The 20,712-nt window shown below is 46.8% G+C and overlaps 1 protein-coding gene across 2 annotated transcripts; it reads right to left on the bottom strand.

Annotated features, from left to right (window-relative positions):
* Window positions 1-834: 834 nt before the first annotated feature.
* ERRFI1 (ERBB receptor feedback inhibitor 1) lies at window positions 835-14,972 on the bottom strand. Of its 2 annotated transcripts, none has more exons than XM_027110300.1 (4): window positions 14,820-14,972; window positions 4,555-4,752; window positions 4,372-4,466; window positions 835-3,510 (listed from the first exon to the last, which is right to left on the bottom strand). In XM_027110300.1, the coding sequence occupies exons 2-4, from the start codon at window positions 4,674-4,676 to the stop codon at window positions 2,327-2,329; spliced, it is 1,401 nt and encodes a 466-aa protein (XP_026966101.1). In that variant the 5' UTR covers window positions 4,677-4,752; window positions 14,820-14,972; the 3' UTR covers window positions 835-2,326. The 2 variants fall into 2 exon arrangements, with proteins under 2 accessions (XP_026966101.1, XP_026966102.1); XM_027110301.1 differs by having other exon boundaries at window positions 4,372-4,445; window positions 14,820-14,971.
* Between the last annotated feature and the right edge of the window lie 5,740 nt (window positions 14,973-20,712).

Genomic DNA, 20,712 nt, shown 5'->3' with positions numbered 1-20,712 from the left:
GGAGGTACAGAGATTTCGAAGAATCTGCCCAACACGTCATTAGAAAGAGCTGGAGTTGGACTTTCAGCCCAGATATTCCATTTCCGAGTCCTCACTCTTTACTCTGGAAGGAACCAAGCACAGGCAGGGGTGCAGTTAAAGTCATGGAGAGCTTTGCCGTCACCCAGGAAGCTGGGGAGTGTCGAGGGCCGGGGGCGGGGGACGGCAGGCAGCTGGATTTCAGCGACACGGCAGAGGAAAGGGAGGTGAACAGGCAAAGGACCAGGCGACACCGGACGGGCACCCTGCCCGACGGCATCCCAGCCTCCTCCCGCCTCCCAAACCTGTGACTCAATGAGAAGCCAGGGCAGGCTGGCCTTCCTTTGGTGGCCTTGCATCAGGCAAGAAGCAGCGCCTCCCCAAGGGCCCAGGGCAACCCAGACCTGGTCCTCAAACTCAAAGTGCGTCACATCAGGTCCGTGTCAGAGCTGGCTGCTTCCTGTTAGAGCCCCTCGGATGGGGACGCCCCTCCCCAGAAGGAACCTGTTTCCACAGCAACCAACCAGCATCAATTCAGATGCACCTTCTTAACTGTTATAGATAAATGCAGACAGCTCGTTTTCACTTCTGTATACTACTTAAATGTACGTTGCTTAAATCGTCTGTCATTTTAGGGAATGGTGGTAAATTTCAAGCCTATGTTAGACTGCTTAAAAATCTTCCCTTGTGCTTAAAAATGGTCATGTTGTCATATTACTGGAGACACAAATTTTTTTTTTACACCTCCCCTCCCCCTCCCTCGAGACACAAAACTTTATAAGAGTGTAGGCAAGAAACATTATTAACGGTGTCATAAATAAGTATTATAACTTTATTAAAATGAAAAGACAATATTCAAAATAATGCAACAAAAATGAATAAAATCCTTTGTCCAATACTGTACACATAAATGCAGAAATCAGTGCATTTTTCTAAAGCATGTTTTAACCTTCATTTAGTTCATACTAAAATATAAGCTTTAAATAACTCAAATAACATCACTCAGCAGTTTAAACTGTAAACAGCTTGTTTAACATGAAGAACGTCGCAGTAAGGTACTTCTGTCACTAAGCACCGTCTCCTTTGTGCGGCTCTACACAAGATAAATACAGCAAAGCTTGTGAAAATGGGAACGTGAGCTCTCCGAGCGGAGCAGCCGACTGTGAGAGTTTCCAAAGCAGTGCTGAGGTGACCTCTGCTCTTAAGACATACTGGGCTGTTGGTCAGAAGTGTTTTACTTAAAAAGCAAACAATCCCCAGGAAATACTGAAGAGGAACCAGCAACACAAGGCCAGCTTGTGTTGTATTCATTTATTTATACAGTCTAAAAAAGGGGAGGGAAAAAACCCAGGACAAAAAAACAAGAAACAAACAAAACAAAAAAACCCACGACACACGTCCCCACACAGATCCTCTCAACCGCATTGCTGTCTCATTATTGCTTCAACTGACATCCTCAACACTGGCGAAGAGTTTAATTTGCTTTCCCCCCCGAGCGCCCTGTGTTTCGGGGTGGGGTGGGGGTGGGGGGTAGAATACAGCAGGAATGGTAAGGAAAAATGACTGACTAATTCTGTTACCTTCCCATTTTTCAAGATGTGAGACACGGACAGGTGAGAATACGGTACCAAATATGTGGCCATCCCTCCCCTCAACAGACCAGAAAGCAAGACCTAAAGGATTTAGGTCTTGGGATGACTTGAACGAGGCAGGTTAAATCACGGAAAGAACGAATGCCCTGCCCTCCATGGAAAAACTGCCTGCAAAGATGAATAAGACAAAACAGAACAGGCCTCCGAGCCAGAAATCCTCCAACTTAGTAAGAAGAAATAGTTGTGTTTTTTTTTAATGATTTCGATCTAAACAATACTGTATTCTGTATTCTCTTCCATGTGCTCAGTCTTCAGTCTGCCAGGAGCCATCCTCCAGCTTTAGTTTTTATCATTCTAAATATATATTACTCTAAGATAGCAACTACTTGGTTAACTTGCAACTAGGATCTACGCCTTTACCACAAGTGTAGGTACGGGTGCATAACGTGAGCACGTACAGAAATGTCCCCATCCTTCCTTCCCGCATCACATCTTTAAATCACAGACTTGAGCAGACTTTTCTCCGCCACTAACACGGTCAGGGATGCTCAGCATGGCAGCACCTCACGACCCTCTAAACCCTTCTCTTTAAGACAGACAGTTCGACTCTCTGACCCTGCGACCTGCCCCGTCTTCCTGTGAACCGCCATCAGGCTGCAGAACTGCAGGAAAACCGCTGGCTGCTGCGGCACCTCTGCTGAGCCAGGACCCAGGGTCTAAGGGGAAACCACGTAGGAGAAATGTCTGCGCTTCACGTGGCCTGCCAGATCCACTCTTGGTTTCGAATCCAGCTTTTCTGGGGCCGAAAAGACACCGCCGTCGGCAGGGAGGGGCTGGATGGGAGTGCTCCTGTGTGTCTCTTCTGCTTCCCTAAAAAACTTTTCGTATTTGTCCAGGTAGGGCGGCCTCTCAGGGAGCAGGTAATAATGCGTTGAGCTCACTTTCTTCCCGTTTTCAATGATGGGCAGGATGCAGGGGACCTTACCGGCGGCCCCCTCGCTGTGCTGTCTCTGCAGGGCTTTGCTGCTCACATACTTGGGATCGGGGGCAAAGCTCTGCGTGGGGGGCATGACCCCGTTGAGGTAAGACGGGAGACTTTTGGGGCTCGGGGTGCGGGAGTTACTCCCGGACAAGGGTTCTCTCGGCGGGACTTTGGGGGGCCTGTCCTCGTCGCTGTAGGTGCTGGAAGTGACTTCGGCCGACCACCTTCTGTAGTCTGGCTTGGCCGGCCGGGGAGGGATGGGGACCCGGGGGGGCACCTCGGGCTTGTCGTCATCGGAGTTGGGAGAAGCCCTGTGCACGTAGCTGGAGATCCTGATGGCCGGCTTGTTAAAGGACCCTGCGGGGCCTGAGTGAGACCTCCTCAGTCTCCGGTGGGCCTGGGACAGAGGGGGGTTGGCACTCGTCCCCCCAGCAGCCTGGTCGTGCGCCTGGCTGAGATCCGCGGCCGAGACGGCCGGGGTATCGAAATACGCGTAGTTGATCTGTCCGCACCCTCGGAAGCTGCGCCTGCCAGGGCCGTCAGGTCTGAACTCGGAGATCGCGCAGTCTTCTAGAAGGAAGTCCGTGTCCGAGCTGGTCAGGAACTCGACCTCGCAGTCCGTCTCGTCCAGGGAGAGGTCCTCGGAGATGGGCAGGGGTGGCAGGGGCCTAGAGCCCCGCTCGCAGGGAGTCACGCCAGGGAAGAGGGACGGGGGCGTCTTGATGGGGGTGAGCGGGGGCGTGGAGGCACAGACCCCGTTCACTGCCAGCTTCTTCAATCCACACGCCACCCGACCCTCCTCCTGCTGCCCCCAGCCTTCACTCGGGGGGATGATGAGAGGGGGCAGGCGAGACTTGGCAGAGGGGCCGTGCTCCGGAAAGTGGCTGCCGTTCATCGGAGCAGACCTGGAAGCGCGCCCTGGAAGGAACCCGAGAGGTTACCCAAGATCGACCACGCTCGCCCTCAGCTGCCCGCGCTCCTGCCACCTTCTGCCGGGTCGCTCCTGGCCAAACCCCCAGCCGCTGGAACGCCAAGCACACCCAGGCAAGCCCCACGGGCGTAATTAGGGCCCGGAGGTTGGGAACGCACCTGATCTGGTTCAAAGAACAAACGACCTCTTCTATCTGCCTTGGACGCGTGCGCGGCGCATGCCCACACGCCCCAGACAGGTTCTGTGACGTGTGCAGAATCCACAGAAGGCCAGCAGCATGTAACTTACGCGAGTGCCAGCCTGCACCAACCTGGTCCTTTGAGAGGTGGACCACACAGCACACTCAGGGCGGCCCTGAGATAGGACAGAGCCTCACCAGGCCCCTTGCAATACCGCGAGCCAGAGACTCGCCTGCGATGGGACAAGCAGCCCTTGGCAAAAATCTAAGGAACACCAGGTTCACGTTAGAAGGACTAACATACACACACTCTTCTAAGTTTTTGTCAACACTTATACCGCTTTGTCACTTTCGAACAGGCATTCGAGGCTCATCAGGAAGAAGAGAGATCCTGTCCGGGGTTCCTGAGAGTTATTATGTCTCATCGCTGGGACGCCTTTAGAAGCTCACACCCCCACGGGGAGACCCAGTGACTCAGGCTGAGGTGCAAAGGCGGCTAAGAACACGCTTAGCTTCAGAATCTGTCGCCACTAGGGGACCGGCTCCTGTCGGAAACAGCTCAGGTCGTTCCCTCATTTAGAAAATAACTCTGGAGGCCAAGCTCACGCGAGGGGCTGCCACCACCCTCCTCCCCCAGTGCCAGGGGCGCTTGGGCTTTCAGGACACATACCTATGGATGTTAGGTGCTCCGCCGTCGAGTTCAGACTGTAGGCCATGGTTATGGGGTCGATGTTCAAAAAGCCGCTGAAAGGAAAGGACAGACACCTTGGTGACAAACAGGCAGCAATCGCGTCCCCGCCCTCACTCGGACGTCACACACTCAGGCTCCAGCGGCCCCACGTCCTGCACTTACTTCTCAAACTCGCCGCGGCCCCCCCAGCAGGCCTTCAGGCTCCCCAGGGCTTGGCCATCGTGCAGAAACCCAGTTTTTAACGGGACTCTGATCTCCTGAGCAGCGACTCCGGCCATGGACATTGTGCCTTATTCTGGGAAGTCTTAAAACTCATGAAGCCCAGGGAGGGATGTGTGGTCAGCCAGTGGCTTTCATTTCCTAGAGGGGATACAGAGGAGAGAGTAAAGGGAACAATCCCGAAACACGCGCAACTCGCCACGGTGAGAGAATTTCGGGGGCTGTGGAATAGAAACGTTCCACGACCGACTTCCACTCAGTTCTTCCATTTTTTTTTTTTTTTTTGCGGTACGCGGGTCTCTCACTGCTGTGGCCTATCCCGTTGCGGAGCACAGGCTCCGGACACGCAGGCTCCGCGGCACGCGGGATCTTCCCGGACCGGGGCACGAACCCGCGTCCCCTGCATCGGCAGGCGGACTCTCAACCACTGCGCCACCAGGGAAGCCCAGTTCTTCCATTTTTATGTTACCTAGCTCTTACTTTTCACGAGGGTACGTAAATGTAGACATTATAAGTCTTTTTGGGGGGGGCGGGGCTATGTACTAATCCAGGATGTGAGATGCTTTCAGCCAGTGGGAAACAGACCGTCGCCAGCCGAGGCAGAGGTCCTGCGCGCTGACAGCTGCACAACACAGCGGCCTCACCCGCCAGAGCACACACACGGACCTTCCAGCGTGTGGTTGTGTTGAGAGTGGAGCTCATCCCACCCCGACCCCCGAGCTACACAAGTAATTTCAGAAATTACTGGGTTCCAATCTGCAACACCAATATTCTCTAAGACCCAACGCTCAGATGAAGCAGGAGAGTCTATACTCGGCCCCTGATGACCAACCCCACAAGCCCAGCATTACTTGGATTCTGTATTTCGGAGTGGGCCCCGGGAAGACAAATTCTCCAGTTACTACTTTTGCGAGAAAAAAGAACTCGTTACATGTGAAGATACTCATTTCCATTCTCCCGTGGAAATCAAGTTCTGCACGGTGGCTTCGGCAGAGGCCTGGATAGCGTTCTCCTCCCTTTTAAAGGCAAACTGAAGACTGCATTCTCCACATTCTCCCCTGTGAAGTGCCTAGTAATTTACGTCTGTCCTGCCTAGCTGCGAGGCATGGATTACAGTTTTCTTAACCCAGCAGTTCCTCACCTTCAGACCCCTCCGCCCCCTTGTCAGATGTGTCTGGAGTCCCCAGTCCCCATTTTCCGTATTCATTACCGCGGTGTATTCGTTATTAGCATCCACGTCTGCCCTGTCTTCAGATACGCATGTTTGCTTAGAATAAGGTGAGGACGTCACTTGTCAAGTCTCCGTGTCACACTGGCCCCTTGTGCGACGTGTACATACACTTTCTAACGCTTTCTCATCCTCTTGGCAAGTATTTTCGCACAAACCGAGAGCTGGGTGCCGTGCTGAGGACTGTGGGTGACACAAGACGAGTGAGATGGGTGCTATGCTGGGGGAGGGGCACACAGGTCAGAGTTTTGTTTCAGGGTCAAATCCGTCACCCCCTACAAGACTGTGAGCTCAGGAAAGAGGCTGCACCCCAATCATTAATTATCACCACCTGAACGTTAGCAGGTGCTCAGTAAGTGAACGTTCGTACAACGCCATCTATTAGTATTGTCAGCAGCAACTGAATGTAAACAATATGTAAGGCACAGGGTTTATTTTTTGTTTTTTTTAAAGCTAAGGGTCTAAAAAAATACTCTGCAAATGTTTATGATTCATTTTTTTTCACGTAAAAAGGAATGCAGACAGTTAATGTTTCAGTGACAAAGGAGGACGGGGTCCGATCAGCCCTTCTCAGCTTTTTACTCTCCCGAAGTCAGCTGTTTTCATATACTAGGCAGAGATTTCAACAGGTTTAAAATATTATTTCTAATAGTCAAGCATTATCTTTCTTTCATCGGTCTCTAAAGATATGTGATTAAGAAGGGGGGGGAAACCCCCATCATTTCAGAAATCTAAGTTATTGGGAGGTCTTTTTTTGTTGTTTCTGAGGGTTGGTTTTTAAGATCAGGAACAAAGCAAATGTGTTTTTACTTCCCCTGAATGCAGTTAAGCTCTAAGAAAAATTTAAGATAAAATCTTTAGCAAAAAATTGCTAGACACACCCTCTGTGTCCCTGCCCGGTGGTCTAGGGTGCTGTTTCTGAGCAATCTGCAAGCACTGGCAGGACGACAGGGACAGTATCTGTGGCGATAGAAAACTGAAAGGCCAGATAGGAAGAAGAATATGGTATCTGACTGGTTTGAAAGCACACGTTTGAAGATCGCCCATCCAGATTACAGGAAAGTGCTGCAGGGGACGGTGAAGGCCCAGCCCTCACCTGTCTGCAGGCCAGCAAGAACTACCAGTAATTACTGTGGGTCGGCCTCCGAATGCCATCTAAATCTTCGCTTTCAACAGGGTGATTGTGTAACCATCGCCTCTGCTGAAATGACCTCGGAATTCTGGACTTCCATTTCAGTGGTCCCTTAACATTATGTACACGTTCTAGAAAAAGTTATTTTTCGGTCATTGTTTCCATCACCTCCTTGTTAGCTTTCTTAAGAAAAAAAAATTTTTTTTTTTTTTAGTATAAAAAGAATTGTGTTCACTGAGGCAGCTCGCTTGTGACCACAATAGTGTCTTTGTGCATTCATCGAAGGTGACCTGCCTCTACATTTCAATGGGGAATTGTGAATGGGCCATGTTATGAAACTGTCCAAACTTCCCACTGGCTCGCACGGGGAGCTCCCAGGGCAGTGTCACTGTGTGCTCTCTTCTTCTGGAAAATAACTCCCAACTGTAGACTCAAAAAAGGGAACCTGCAGGGGGTCTGGAAGGAAACTTTTAAAGTGTGTTCCTCAGGTTGTAAACTCAACCACCTGGAATTCTTTTATGCCTCTTTCAAAACTCTGGAAGTGTTCAATATGTATACTCCTCTGTAAAAAAAAAAAAAAAAAAAAAAAAAAAAAAAGTCAATCAATTTGGTCAACCTCGAGTCAAAAAGAAACACGGCGCTCAAGTGAAATTTAACTGATGCTGCCGTGTTTCGAAGTTTGTTCCCTTGTAACTGTAAAACTAGCTCTACCTTACAATTCATTAGGAAAACGGCTGCAAAAAGATACCTACGTGGGAAAACCAGGACCTATAAGTCCAAGATGGCATTGTGCGATGAAATGCAAACAATACGAAAGCTAATGTGAATCCACTCAGCCTGGTATATAGACCAGGGTCTCAATAACCTTGGGCATAGTAACTTTTCTCAAATACATGAACTAATTTTTAGCCTTTGTGTCAAAAATGCTGTTAAATACCCATCCCAGGTGTGAACTACTTTTTCCTGTTAACATCACTTCTTTTTTTTTTAATTCAAGGAAAACAAAACAAAACAAAACCCCTAAAGCCATTTGTTTCTTGAGGCTGTCCCTTTACTTTCTCTCCTTACAACCCGGTGCTGCCTGGAGTTCTCATCCCCCTCTAGGGCTTCGACTCTACATTGAAAGCTTCCCGAAACCCGAGTCCAGCCCAGGCGCAAGCCTCCACTTTGCATTTCCTATTGTCTGGTGATTACCTTTCCAGTCGGATGGTCCCCTGGCATCTCCAACTTTACTAACCAAAGGCCTCCTGTCACCCACTGCACATCCCCTCCCCCTTCCCAAACCAGTTCACAGTCTAAGCAGATCACACGTCTCCGAAAGGCACCATTTTTAACCTGAGTTACAGCAGATGTACCTTCAATCGCCAAGGTCCACAGCTTATTTCTACGCTGTTTCTCAAACCTATCTTCCTTCCGTCCAGATCTGCCTCGGGTCTGAAAGTCCCCACCCACCCTGCACACCAGATCGCTGTTCCTCATCTCCCACTGCTCCAACCTCGTCAAAGTCTTCAAGGGCTGCTCAGCGCAAGCTGCTCGGTCTGGCGTTGAAGGCCTTCACAACGAGGCCCCCATCTACCTTTCTCAAGCTCTTGCTTCTCCTTTCCCCAAATCGCTGTTAGGAATCAATGTAGGCTTCAGGGCCACCCTCTCCACGAACCCGCTCCCTTGGGAGAAGCCAGAGGAGGCTGTCCAGGGCTCGGGTTGTTCTGTGCCCCTGGTGCCCTTCTATCAGCCTAACTTTCTAGGACAGCACTCCCACCGCCCCAACAGATCCTGACCGTATTCATTTCTGACACATACTTAGTAAGTGGATCTTGAGAAAATATTCATCTCATTTTTAAAAAAGTAATTACATGAAAGATTTATGGAATTTATAATACAAACCAGTGAAGAAGGGGAAAAACACAGGTGTGTAAGCGATAAACTTAACATTTGCTGACATTGCCCAATTATAATGGAACAAGTCTAGGACGGGTAGCCAGCAAGGAATTTCCACTAAATTCATTTCCAAAATCCAAACTGGACAGTTTGAGACTGGGTAAAAAATTAGAAGCTTAAATGGTTAACAGTGTAACTTTCCCAACTGGCATCTGTTACTAAATGTCTACTTAAAGCAATCGGGGGATGCTTTCTAGAAACACTGAATTTCACCTTCTCCTCTCTTCTGGATTGTAACGCACCTCCTGTGTTTTTGCTGCTAAATTTAAGGTCATTTTCCTTAAAAAAAAAAAAAAAAAAAAAAAAAAGGGTTACACCCAAAAGCACGTTGCACATCCTTTATCAAATAGGTGAAATGACATGGCTTTTGCTTGAGGATAGCCTCTTTGAGACTATTCTTTAAAAAACAGGCTACCTTGAGACAATAACCTAGATAGGCTTACCTGGCCACAGATCTCATTAATAAATCTCAGGCAATCCATGAGAGGGGGAGGGGCACATTTTTGTCCCACAACTCATCCACTTCTGCCCAGTGCTTCCTTATTTAAAAGTGTGATGTAATTTCCTTCTTTCAATCTGGTTTAAGAACCTGATTTCTGTTTATTCAGGGTGATAAATGGTCTTCTCAGCTGCATGTAACAATTACCTACCGATCTATTTCCATACCCAGGGAGATATAAGGTAACTATATTCACAGCCAAAATCTGTGAAAAGAAACTGACTTAGACCACGACAAATACCATGATTTTAGACCCTCCCCAAGTAAACCAACTCATCTTTCATTTTGAAGATGCCTAAAATAATCACCTTCGGGAAAATGAAAAAGCAAAGAAAACAAAACCACACCTCACTATTTTTACTGTGATTCGTGTCCAAAGCACTGGTGGCCAAGCGATCTGCACTGAACGCTCAGTTTAGCTCTTTTACAGGATTTTAATTTCCGTTAATAAAAGGAGAAAACTTATTTGACATTCGCCTGACACATTCAGTGTTTACGATCGCTATAGTGTTGTGCGGCCTGAGCTGATTTACTAAAAGCAGAAGATTCTTCAAAAATCACAGGCCCTAATTCAGGGTTTTTCTCGGATTTCACTTTAATAGGCATGATCTGGGGGAAGGGAGGAGGGGCAGCAAGGTAGGAGAGCGCCCCGCTACTGTGGACGCACCAACAGCCGCTGCGTTAAATGCCCAGATGATTTAAAAGTGTGTTATCTGAAGTTAGTAACACGTAACTAAACTCAGTGGTTTCAGGGAAGATGTGCGTGTGGCCCAGTGTGGTGGGGATGGACGTTTTGTCCTCCTGCAGCCCTGCACCTGGCCCGTGATGGCCCATTTGTAGGTGGGAAAAACCACGGCAACCAGGAAAATGTTTGATCTTCACACTGTCGCGGTCAAAGCTAGGTGACCTAAGCTCTGAAATAATGCAGAATATTCTCCAGCTAAGTATTTTAAGAAATGGCAAGCCAACAGAAAACGTATTCCTCCACTACCATGGTCACCGACAGCCTCTGGATTCCCTCAGTCTCCTACACGGCTCTGGTGACAGAGCAGAAACGCCCCACAGCAGGAATGGATTCTTTTGTCCTTTGTCCTTTTCCTACACAGCGCTAGCATCAGCTGAACACAAAGACACACTGGATGGAAAAATATTATTCCTTTTAGACATACACACGGTGGATTTCTAATTGTGAAAGATACGTGATTTCTATTCAAATTTTAACGACAATGAGCACAATAGTCTAATGATAGGAAGCGAGTCTAAAACTTCAAATTTAATTAATGAGCGTTTAAGTCACCCAATGGGTAACTCGAGATTGTTACAGTGAACAGAAACCCAGTAAGGATAATAACTAGTTCGCTGGACACTTATCTGACAGGCATTGTTCCAAGTGCTTTATGTGTATTAACTAATTTAATCCTCTCCACAACCCTGGGAGGTGGGTGCCTATTACCACCCTCATTTACAGCCGAGGAACCGCAAGCACAGAGCTAAGGAACTTGGGGCCCAGACTTGAGCCAGGCTCTTCCCACACACCACACGGCTCTCCAAGCTCTTAATTAAACTGGGGGAAGATCTGACCCACTACGATGCTCAAGGTTTCAGGGTGGCTCAGACAGACTGTCCTGGTAATAGTTTTTTCTTGGGCAACCTTTAGCCTATGAAAGAAAGTTCCTATTATACTTCAACTCCCTCAAATTCTCCTGTACAAGTTATTACTTGCAGGTCTGTCCTATGTATCCTCTGGAAAAGGTGGGTTAAGTTATCAGTCTGATATTCCGTGACCACTTCAAACAGTTCTTTGAAACCATCAACCTTCAGTGACACGTGGATGCCCCACCATCATATAACCCGTTACAAGATGGTATTTGATATACGCGGGTCTGTCTCCGCCCGTAAAAAGGGGTCCCTACATACACCCAAGGGGCCTCCTTTTAACCCACTCCCAGCATGGATCCCTGTGGGTCGTGATAATCAGGCTCTATTGTAAAATCCAGAATTTAATGACAAAATGTCTTGTATTTGGAAAGCGGTCCACAGACGACAAAACACTTTCTAACATGTTATCTCACTTGATCCCCAAGGCATCCCTGTAAGAGGAGGCAGGGATTATAGTCGCCATTTTACAGAGGAGGAAATGAAGTGAGGTTAAGCATCTTCCTGTTGGCAAAGGGCCATCGCGGCTCTTCTGCCCTGTAATCTAGCATTTTCCCCACTACACTTTCACCACCTCTCCTTTCTAGAGTGTCTTCATTTCAGGCGACAGCCACGTTTCTCCTCCTGACATTCCTGGTTACAGATGGAGAAACTGACACAAAGGACAGGACCCAAGCGCTGGTCAGCTGCGCAGGGAAGCCTGAACTCAGCTCATGCATTTGGCTCACTGGTTTTTAGAGGGCAGGGCTCCATTATTTTCACAAATAGTTATCGGATGCTTATTCTGGACTACATACGACGCTAGGTGGTGCTGACTAAGGTTCGGTCTAGCGAGGAGAGAGGTAAGAGGTAAGCGCACTATTTCAGATTGTGGTCACTTCCAAGGGAATGAGCGGAGAACAGGAGAGGGCAAGGAGGCAGAAGAACCTGTTCACACAGGTGACTAGGGCAGGCTTCTCTCAGGTGACTTTTCAAATTTGAATCTAAACGATGAAAAAAAAGGCAGCCATGAGAAGAGTCAGGAGAGGAGCATTCCGCGCAGAGAGGAACAGTATTTTCAAATCCCAATCTGTGACTCATCGAGTTTCATATTCTGGGGGTCTTTAACAAGAGCTTTTGGACAATGTCTTCTCATCCTGACCTTCCTACTGTTTCCTCTGTTAAACTGTAATCTTTTGTTGAATCACGGCACTTTGGAGTTGAAAAGGGCTACGTCGTATAGCCAGAGCCCCACATTTTAAAAATATATTCAATGGCCTTTCGGTAATACTGCCCAATGTTATGGTATAAAGAATTGGATTCAATTATCAACGAGGACTCCATATCGCAGAATCCTTTTTCCTTTTCTGAAATCTGAATCCCACATTAACTTCCCCCTACCTTAAAACGAACTTCTGTATTTAAGCTAGTAACGTATGTTCAGAACCCCAAAACTCACCAGTTTTACCTATCTTTACACAGCATGTTTATACCGTGCGAATAATGCCAGAATGCCACAACTGGATTTCGTTTACCTGTTGAGTTATCCCGCTCAGCTTTTATAACGCATGGCCAAACGCCAGCACCAAAGGATGCCACAGAAATCCTGATGATGAGGTACCCACACAAATGCATTTAGCTTAAGAGCAGACTCCCTCCATGGCGGGAGTCTGTGACATTCCAGTTCCTCGAATTACCCCTGGCACCACCTTTCTCCTCCTCTGGTCACCTTTTGAAAGCAACCTCACGGTATGTAGACATTCAGGTCAGTTTCAAGCATGTTAGATTGCACCCGTAATTTAGGTGACTTGATTTTTTTTCAAACTTTTTTATTTTGGCTGTGCCAGCTCTTAGCTGTGGCACATGGGATCTTTAGTTGCAACACACGGGCTTCTTAGTTGCAGCATGCACACGGGATCTAGTTCCCTGACCAGGGATAGAACCCAGGCCCCCTGCATTGGGAGTGCGGAGTCTTATCCACTGGACCACCAGGGAAGTCCCAGGTGACTTGCTTTTAAAAGCTACCATTACTATTAGCAGAAAGGAAATATTATCTGGCTCCTCTGAGGAGCAGCAGTTATTTTCACACAAAAACTCAAGTCTACAGTATAATTAAATCTCACAGAAAGAGCAACTAGAATAGACTGTGAACCGAAAGTAGGAAACCCAGTGCATCACGACAGTGGTTTTCCCTATCTGCCCAAAATATGAATAATTCAGACATTTCATAACGGTCATTAAAAAAAAACAACAGATTTGCTTCCCGAACTTTATCAGCGACTGGCCCTATCCTGCTGAGCTTTAAAATGTAAAATATGCTTTCCTGCAATTATTTATCAGTCATCAACTATGTGCAAAGCTGCATAAGACAGAAGTTGTGCAAGGCAGGGTTCCTACCCTTAAGGAGTTTACAGTCTAACATCTGTTAGATTATAAATTATTACTCCCAGACCTCTCCCACCTACCAGTGAGTGTCCACAAGAACACACAGCTGAAAAGGAAACTTCTGTATGAAGTGAAGGCAAAGATGAACAGTGTCTGAACTCCATGCTAAAACCCATATGTATTTCTCTTCAAATTTGCTAATATCTGGAAAAAAGCTTGATTGATAACATACTGATAACCAATCATAGTCGGCCTGTTAACAAGGAACCGACTTCTTTTATTTTGGTCTTAGCAAAATTTGGTCATTTTCTGAAATGAGTACCAAAATGCCTTGGTTTAAGGAAAACTTCACTTACAACTATATAATTCCAGTAAGGATTAAAAAAAAAAGAAAAAGAAAGAAATGCAGTTGAAAAAAGAAGGCAAAACCAGATATGGTGAACTTATTTAGATGCTTCAGTCTCCTGAACAAACATATCCCCGTTGCATTCTTAACAGATTTATAAAAGCCTGAAACTTTGTAGAACACTTGTTCTCCAGAAGGGGGGGAAAAAGGCATTTTAACCTCACCTTTCTTCACCCCCGACAGTTGCCTAGAAACCAGTCCTGCCCTACCTGTGTTGCAGGTGCACCTAAAGTCACCAACACATCTCTTTTAAAGCTACAGTCTCTATTCTGATTGCACTTACGTTTATGACTAACACTCTACTCATATTTTTTTATCAGGTAAGACACTGGTTTCTTTCGAGCAATGACGAAATCTTAATATAGACTTCGCAAGCACCAATCCAGTATCAATCCTGGTAAAGGAGTCATCTAATTTGTATAAGACTATGATATACATATAAACACACACGTACACACACAAGAACTGGCCAATCAATAAGTGTTGTCGTTTCGAACACAGAATTCTACAGTTCCTTCCATCTGAGGCAGCATTTAGGACCTTCACAGCAAAGAATCACGTTCCTGGGAGGAGAGGGGGGGAGGAGGGCGCGGGGCTGCTCGGATGAATTAAGAACACCGACTGGGGATGACCGTCGTCGCCGAGACCAGGCAGAAGAACCGCGGGTCAGAACCGGCGCCGATCCCGGCCCCCCGCAGCTCCCAGGACAGAGCTGGCGGGCGCGCGGTGTGGACCAGACTAGTGCAGCCCCCAGCGGGAGGAGGAAAGACCCCGAGGCCGCCGCCAGCCCGCGGACGCAGGACCCCGGCTCGCCGCTCCCGGAGCCGCGTCCCCGGCGCCCCGGGCCGGCCCCTCCCTCCGTCCCGGGAGACTCTGCACCGGGCGACCCTCTCCGCGCCCCGGGGACCCGCCCCGCGTAGTGAGCCGCCCGGAGCCCTGAGGGGCGCGGCGCCCCCCCCCCCCCCCCCGCCCGCAGGCCCCTTACCCCAGCGAAGCCGCGGCTGCCCCACGGCGCCCTCCCGCGCATGTCCGTCCCGGCTGTCTCAGCGCCGCGGGCTCAGGGGCCCGGACACCGCGCAGGCGCCTCGCCGCTCGCCGGCCACCCGCTCCCACTAGCGTTTCCCACTCGCACTCAGCCGCCGTCGCCGCCTCACTATATAGCGAGTGGGCGGGGCCGTGACGTCGCCTCTCGCCGCCCCACCTCCCCCGCGCAGCCAATTCCGGGCGCGAGCCGCTTAAAGGGGCGATATCGCGGCGGAGGCGCTCGCGTGGGGTCCGGAGGCGCTCGCGTGGGGTCCGGAGGCGCTCGCGCGGGGTCCGCCAGTGTCGCGCGGCCCCGCTGAGACGCAGTCTTTGTCTCCCGAGGGCCGTGTTTCTGGGCCGCCGCGGTCTGGGCGCCTCCCCTCTGCCGGATCCGGGTGGCCGCTGCCCAGCTCAGAGAACCCCCTCCCGGGAATCTTCCTCTGAAGTGTGCGGGCCGCCCGGCCTCGGCCGCGGTTCCTGCCCGACCCAAAGGCGGCACCGCGCCTCGCGCGGGGTTTCCACCGTTTCCAGCCCCAGGGAGGGTTTTGTCTTCCCCTGTCCGCGGGCCGCCGCCGCGTGGGTGGGCTGAGGGCACCGGGGGGAGGCAAGCGGAGCTTCTGCTGGGCCGGCCTGGGGTGGGGGACGCGTCTGCAGTTTGCAGCCACGCGCTCACCACGAGGCCCGCGGGCCGCGGCGTGGGAGGGACAGCGCGGGACAGGGTGGGACAGTGTGGGACATCAAGGACAGCTCAAGACAAGGAAGGACAGAGTGGGGCATCGGAACCTTGAGGGACAGCGTAGGGCAGAGTGGGACCGTGTGAGACAGCGAGGGGCAGCGAGGTCACATTGGTGAGGGCCTTTCCTGGCAGGGTGCCCGGCAACCTCACCTTTGACCACACGTTTGCCAACGGAGGCCAGGCCCTGGTGGCAGTTGACCCGGATAGGGCCGCCCACGGGCTTCCAGAAGCACCCCCTCACCCCAACACGGCGTCCGCTTGACTTCCGAACCTCGTGTTTACTTAATAGACCCAGGCAGACCTCAACATCTCTTGGCATCAGGGCAGCCACTGATGCCCAAGGACAAAACACCAGCAAGCCGGCAGGAGGAGGTTTCTCGAGGCGCCGGTGATGCAACTTAGGCTTATAGTTTAACCGTAAAATAAATAATACAAATGATAACAAACCAAGAGTAACTAAAGAAAAAAAGCAAACAGACAGAAACCCTCCAGTTTTAACTAGAAGAAATCCCCTGAATGGTACTCTATTGAGTAGAGGCCAGAGACCTCTTGCTGACCTCTTTGGTCTCCTCAGAGGCCCTTCTTGCATTTCAGCAGTAATGCCCAATAGTTAGACATTTAGCACTACCTAATTGGAGTAGTTTAACATATGGAATGAGATTCCGACCTCATTATCAGGTTAACTATTAACTTTACACTCCATGAAGTGATTTGCCTTTTCTCCCCTATTATTTACTTACATTCTTTTAAATTTAATTCAAAGGCTTAATTTTGAATTCAAGGCCTTAGGAACCCAAACTAAAAACAAAACAAAACTCTCTTTTATTTGCAAGATAAACAAACATTTAGCAGAGAGAGCTCTATCCCTCATTCTGATGGGCTCCTTCTGGACTTCAGGGCTTCTTGGGTCATTTTCATTGCTCTGCTACTTAAGAATTCAGTTACTCCATCTTTCTGTTAACTTTTCTTACTGCCATTCATGTAGTAGTATTTTAGGATGATGAAAATTAGTCACAACTAATCGCTAATTTTCTTACCAAATTAACTAGGTTTTTTATTCACAATCTATCCAGATTTTTTTCCCCCCATTTTGGTTTCATTTATGTTTACGGCTTACCCATACACTATCAGTATGGAAAAAAAGGATCAGCCTGAGAACTTGCCAGAGAACATCTTTTCAGACCTCACAGTCCAGCATTTACTGAATGGGGACCTAGCCAAGCTCAAGTTTCATCCAAAAGGCACCCTGGTTGCACGATTTCAAGTAACCACAATACAGCTGTAATTTGTGCTTTGGCCTTATTGGCATGTTTTACATTCTCCTATTCATTAAACAGTGATAATCACCAGAGCAACCATCAAACACACCCCTTCTTTAGAGAAAGAAGATCAACAGGATACTCAGTATAGGGTTGAGAGCTGTATGATGGGCTAACGTTTCGGTAAATTATCAAAAAAAAAATCACAAAATCACATGAGTCATTCTTGATGAATCTGATTTTTTCTTCTGATCTATTTAAAACTTGCAAAGTAAACATCTTAAAAAATTTTTATTTAAATATAGTTGATCTATAATGTATCAATTTCAGGTGGACAGCTAAGTGATTCAGTTATACATATCTATATGAATATATATATTCTTTTTCTGTTCTCTTCCATTATGGCTTGTTACAAGATATTGAGTGTAGTTCCCTGTGCTACACAGTAGGTCCTTGTTGGTTATCTATTTTATATACACTAGTGTGTATATTTTAATCCCAAACTCCTAAATTTCCGCCCCCCCGCCCCCTGGCCCTGGAAAATAAACATCTTGATGTATTCATTTTGGGGGAAAAACCAGTTAGAGCTGATGGCTTACTGAATTTTGCTTACAATAATACTCATACAATGTGGCTTTCTCAGCTGTGCATGAATTACATGAGAACACTTATACCCCACATATCTTTTATCTAAGACTCTATTAATGATAGTTTGTAATAACACTGACATGTCAATAATATTGTGGAGTATTTGCGGAACTGTTTAAAAGGAAAATGCTAAGCAACTTCAAATGAGCATTTTGTGTTTATCAAATGATCATTGCATGACTTTTAACAGATTAGAACACTAGTCTAGAGGTTTAGGGGAAAAATACCCTCTTTGTACTGAATCTAGCATGTTTTAAATTATCTCCAGTAAGGAAGAAAGTTAAAGTCAGACAATGTTTTTTTTTACATCTCCCCAATTCATCTAATTTTGAGGCCACCTCCCAAGGAATTTATATTGGCTGATTGTTATTTAATATTAAAAAACCCTAAATGTAACATTTAAAATGTTAGACTTACTTCACATTGACCCAGATTGTCACTTTGCACTTGCCCTTCTTTCAGAGTAAGAAGAGGCTGTACTTGGAGTGAGAACAGGGGGAGGTTCTGGCTCAGAAACCTTAGGATCACAGTCTCTGCTTTCCTAAGGACATTGTTTCTTTCTGTCCTCCCCCAGTATCCCTGCAAGTCATGTGTAAGCACACATGTGCTGGACAGGGCCTTATGACACTTCCAAATTTCTATTTGGATATTATGCGAATACTGTAGAAGAGGATCGCAACTTGGTGTTTATTCATCTTGATTATAGATGTTTTTGTGTTTGGGCTCTGTTTATAGAGACATATTTTAAAGTGAGACACTTTCTGCATTACTCTCTTAGTCCTAGAGCCTTTTCTATTCACAGTATATGTAGTTATGCACTTTAAAAAAAACCAATTTATAGATGTGTGCAATAAAAAAATACATGAGAATGGAAGAATTGCATTTCACAAAGATCATTTGTTTAGTTGTCACTTTATGTTTTGGAGACATCTGGGCATACACACACACACACACACACACACACACACACATATTTACACAGTATTTCCAATAAACTTTGTGGATTACTTTAAACTCTCCCACTGATATGAGCTGAGATTCACCCATGGGAATTGCCTCATCAAATCAAAGTCCCCATGGAGCTTTCAAATTTAGCAGCCATTTGAAAAGTTGCACAGAAAAAGATTTCTTTACAACTTCCATTTTCCCCAGGGATATTAATTAGGGATATTACTCCCCCTTCTTAGCTTTTTTCCTAAAAAAAAAAAAAAACCAGAAAAGAAAGAAAAAAATACATGCAGTACGCTCAGCCCGGGAAAAGACTGAAGAGGCTGGGTTTTTTTTTTTTTTTTTTTTTTTTGCGGTACGCGGGCCTCTCACTGTTGCGGACCCTCCGGTTGCGGAGCACAAGCTCCGGACGCGCAAGCTCAGCGGCCATGGCTCAGCGGCCATGGCTCAGCGGCCATGGCTCACGGGCCCAGCCGCTCCTCGGTATGTGGGATCCTCCCGGACCGGGGCACGAACCCGCATCCCCTGCATCAGCAGGCAGACTCTCAACCACTGCGCCACCAGGGAAGCCCCAAGAGGCTGGTTTTAACTTATCCATCTACTAGTTTAAATGTCAGGGCCAGGGCTTACCTGATTTTGCTTTGTATGAGTTTTGCAGGGCTATTTGTATTGTTTGTTTTTAACTGAGCCACTTTTTCATTTACTTAATGCTCCCTTAACCAACATTTGATGCTATTGGTTGTTAATATATTTCTAGTTTTATCCCATTTCTAGAACTTACAACCTTTAGAAATTTTTTAGTGTCCTATAGATACGCTAATTTAATATATAGATGTTTACGAGACAATTTTTTCAAATTTCTTGGAAACAGTAATCTGATTTTTATCTTCAGATTTTAACATGACATTTTCTTCCAAGTAAATGCTGTATTTCCCACTAGCTGGCCAGTAGGGTGTGCTCTAGTCCCTTGTCAAATTAATTAATTAATTAAAAATATTAATGTCCACTCTTCATTAAGAGATTTCAGAAATATATGTCACTCCTTCATTGCTGTTGACACAGATGAGGTATGTTTACATAGACACAAGCGAATAGTTCAGCAAACACAACACATATGGAAAGTTAAATTGTTATATTAAAACAAGAAAACAGAGATGCTTCTTTCTTTGGATTTAGTTCTAAAATAACTTGGTATCATTCTACCAAATTGGTCCCTTGGTAGCAGATATTTTCTTTTCTTCCGGATAAAAGAAGAAGAAGGAAAATGGTGTAGGGATGAAGAGCTTAGGGTCTGCACTCAGAGGATTTGGGTTTGAATCCAGTTCTATCACTAGCTGTATGACTCAGGCACGCTCCTCACCTCTCAACACCTAGTGAGCTGGGGATAACAGTACGTCCTACTCCATAGGGTAGATAAATGATATTGTGTACATAGAAGTATTTAGATCACAACCTGGCTCCAATCAGGATTCAATAAATGTTAGCTGTTTTTTAAATCAATTGTTATTCTCATTGTTAGTGTTGTTATGTATTCTTTTTCTCTCTTTTTTTTTTTTGACCAAGCGGTACGGCTTGTAGGATCTTAGTTCCCTGACTAGGGATTGAACCTGGGGCCCACAGAAGTGAAAGCATGGAGTCCTAATCCCTGGATCGCCACGGAATTACCTGTTATATATTCTTTGAGTTTTTGAACACCTTTCAGTCTAAGATTCCAAAATTCTCTATTGCTTATTAGTATACATGATTTAATTTATCCAGGAGGTTGTTTTGTTAAATTCCAGGAGCATAAATGATTCATAAGATAAAATGTTTTACTTTGTTTGCAGTATTTCCACTTAAGAGGCTATAAAACCTTAAGCCAAAGAAAGGGATCTGTCATAATGAAATTTCAGGCATCAGCCTTTCTTGGAGAGATAAGCTACAGGCAGGGAGAATCTTCCTAGTGACTCTAAAGGGAAGATAACAAGTGGTCATAAGTCTAGGAACATTTACTTGTAAGCCCATACTTATCAACATCCATAGGCATGTTTCCTTTAGAAAAAACTAGGTTTGGTTTGTCCATAAACTTCAAGTCCCTACAGAACTTTTTAATATGAACAGCTTTACCATCTTCTCTGGAATGCAAAGGTAATGGGATATACCCAGTGACTAGATGCTGTAAGAACTGAATGAATGTCAACACCTCTCGGTATTTCTTCTCCTTTTTTTAAATTGAAGTATAGTTGACTTACGGTATTGTGTTAATTCCTGGTGTACAGCAAAGT

The sequence above is a fragment of the Aethalodelphis obliquidens genome, unplaced genomic scaffold (assembly GCF_003676395.1).
Source record: "Aethalodelphis obliquidens isolate GAN/ISIS:26980383/991018 unplaced genomic scaffold, ASM367639v1 scaffold9, whole genome shotgun sequence".
Classification (NCBI taxonomy): domain Eukaryota; kingdom Metazoa; phylum Chordata; class Mammalia; order Artiodactyla; family Delphinidae; genus Aethalodelphis; species Aethalodelphis obliquidens.
The sequence above is the reverse complement of the archived record's forward strand: the minus strand, read 5'-3'. Positions and strand labels throughout refer to the sequence as shown.

What these genes read in the sequence shown, in the direction of transcription:
- ERRFI1 (XM_027110300.1), bottom strand. Translation starts at nt 4,676, where the DNA reads ATGTCCATGGCCGGAGTCGCTGCTCAGGAGATCAGAGTCCCGTTAAAA. An exon ending in GGCCGCGGCGAGTTTGAGAA is followed by an intron (nt 4,467 to 4,554) that starts GTAAGTGCAGGA and finishes TTTGTCACCAAG; the next exon opens with GTGTCTGTCCTTTCCTTTCA. An exon ending in GGAGCACCTAACATCCATAG is followed by an intron (nt 3,511 to 4,371) that starts GTATGTGTCCTG and finishes GGTTCCTTCCAG; the next exon opens with GGCGCGCTTCCAGGTCTGCT.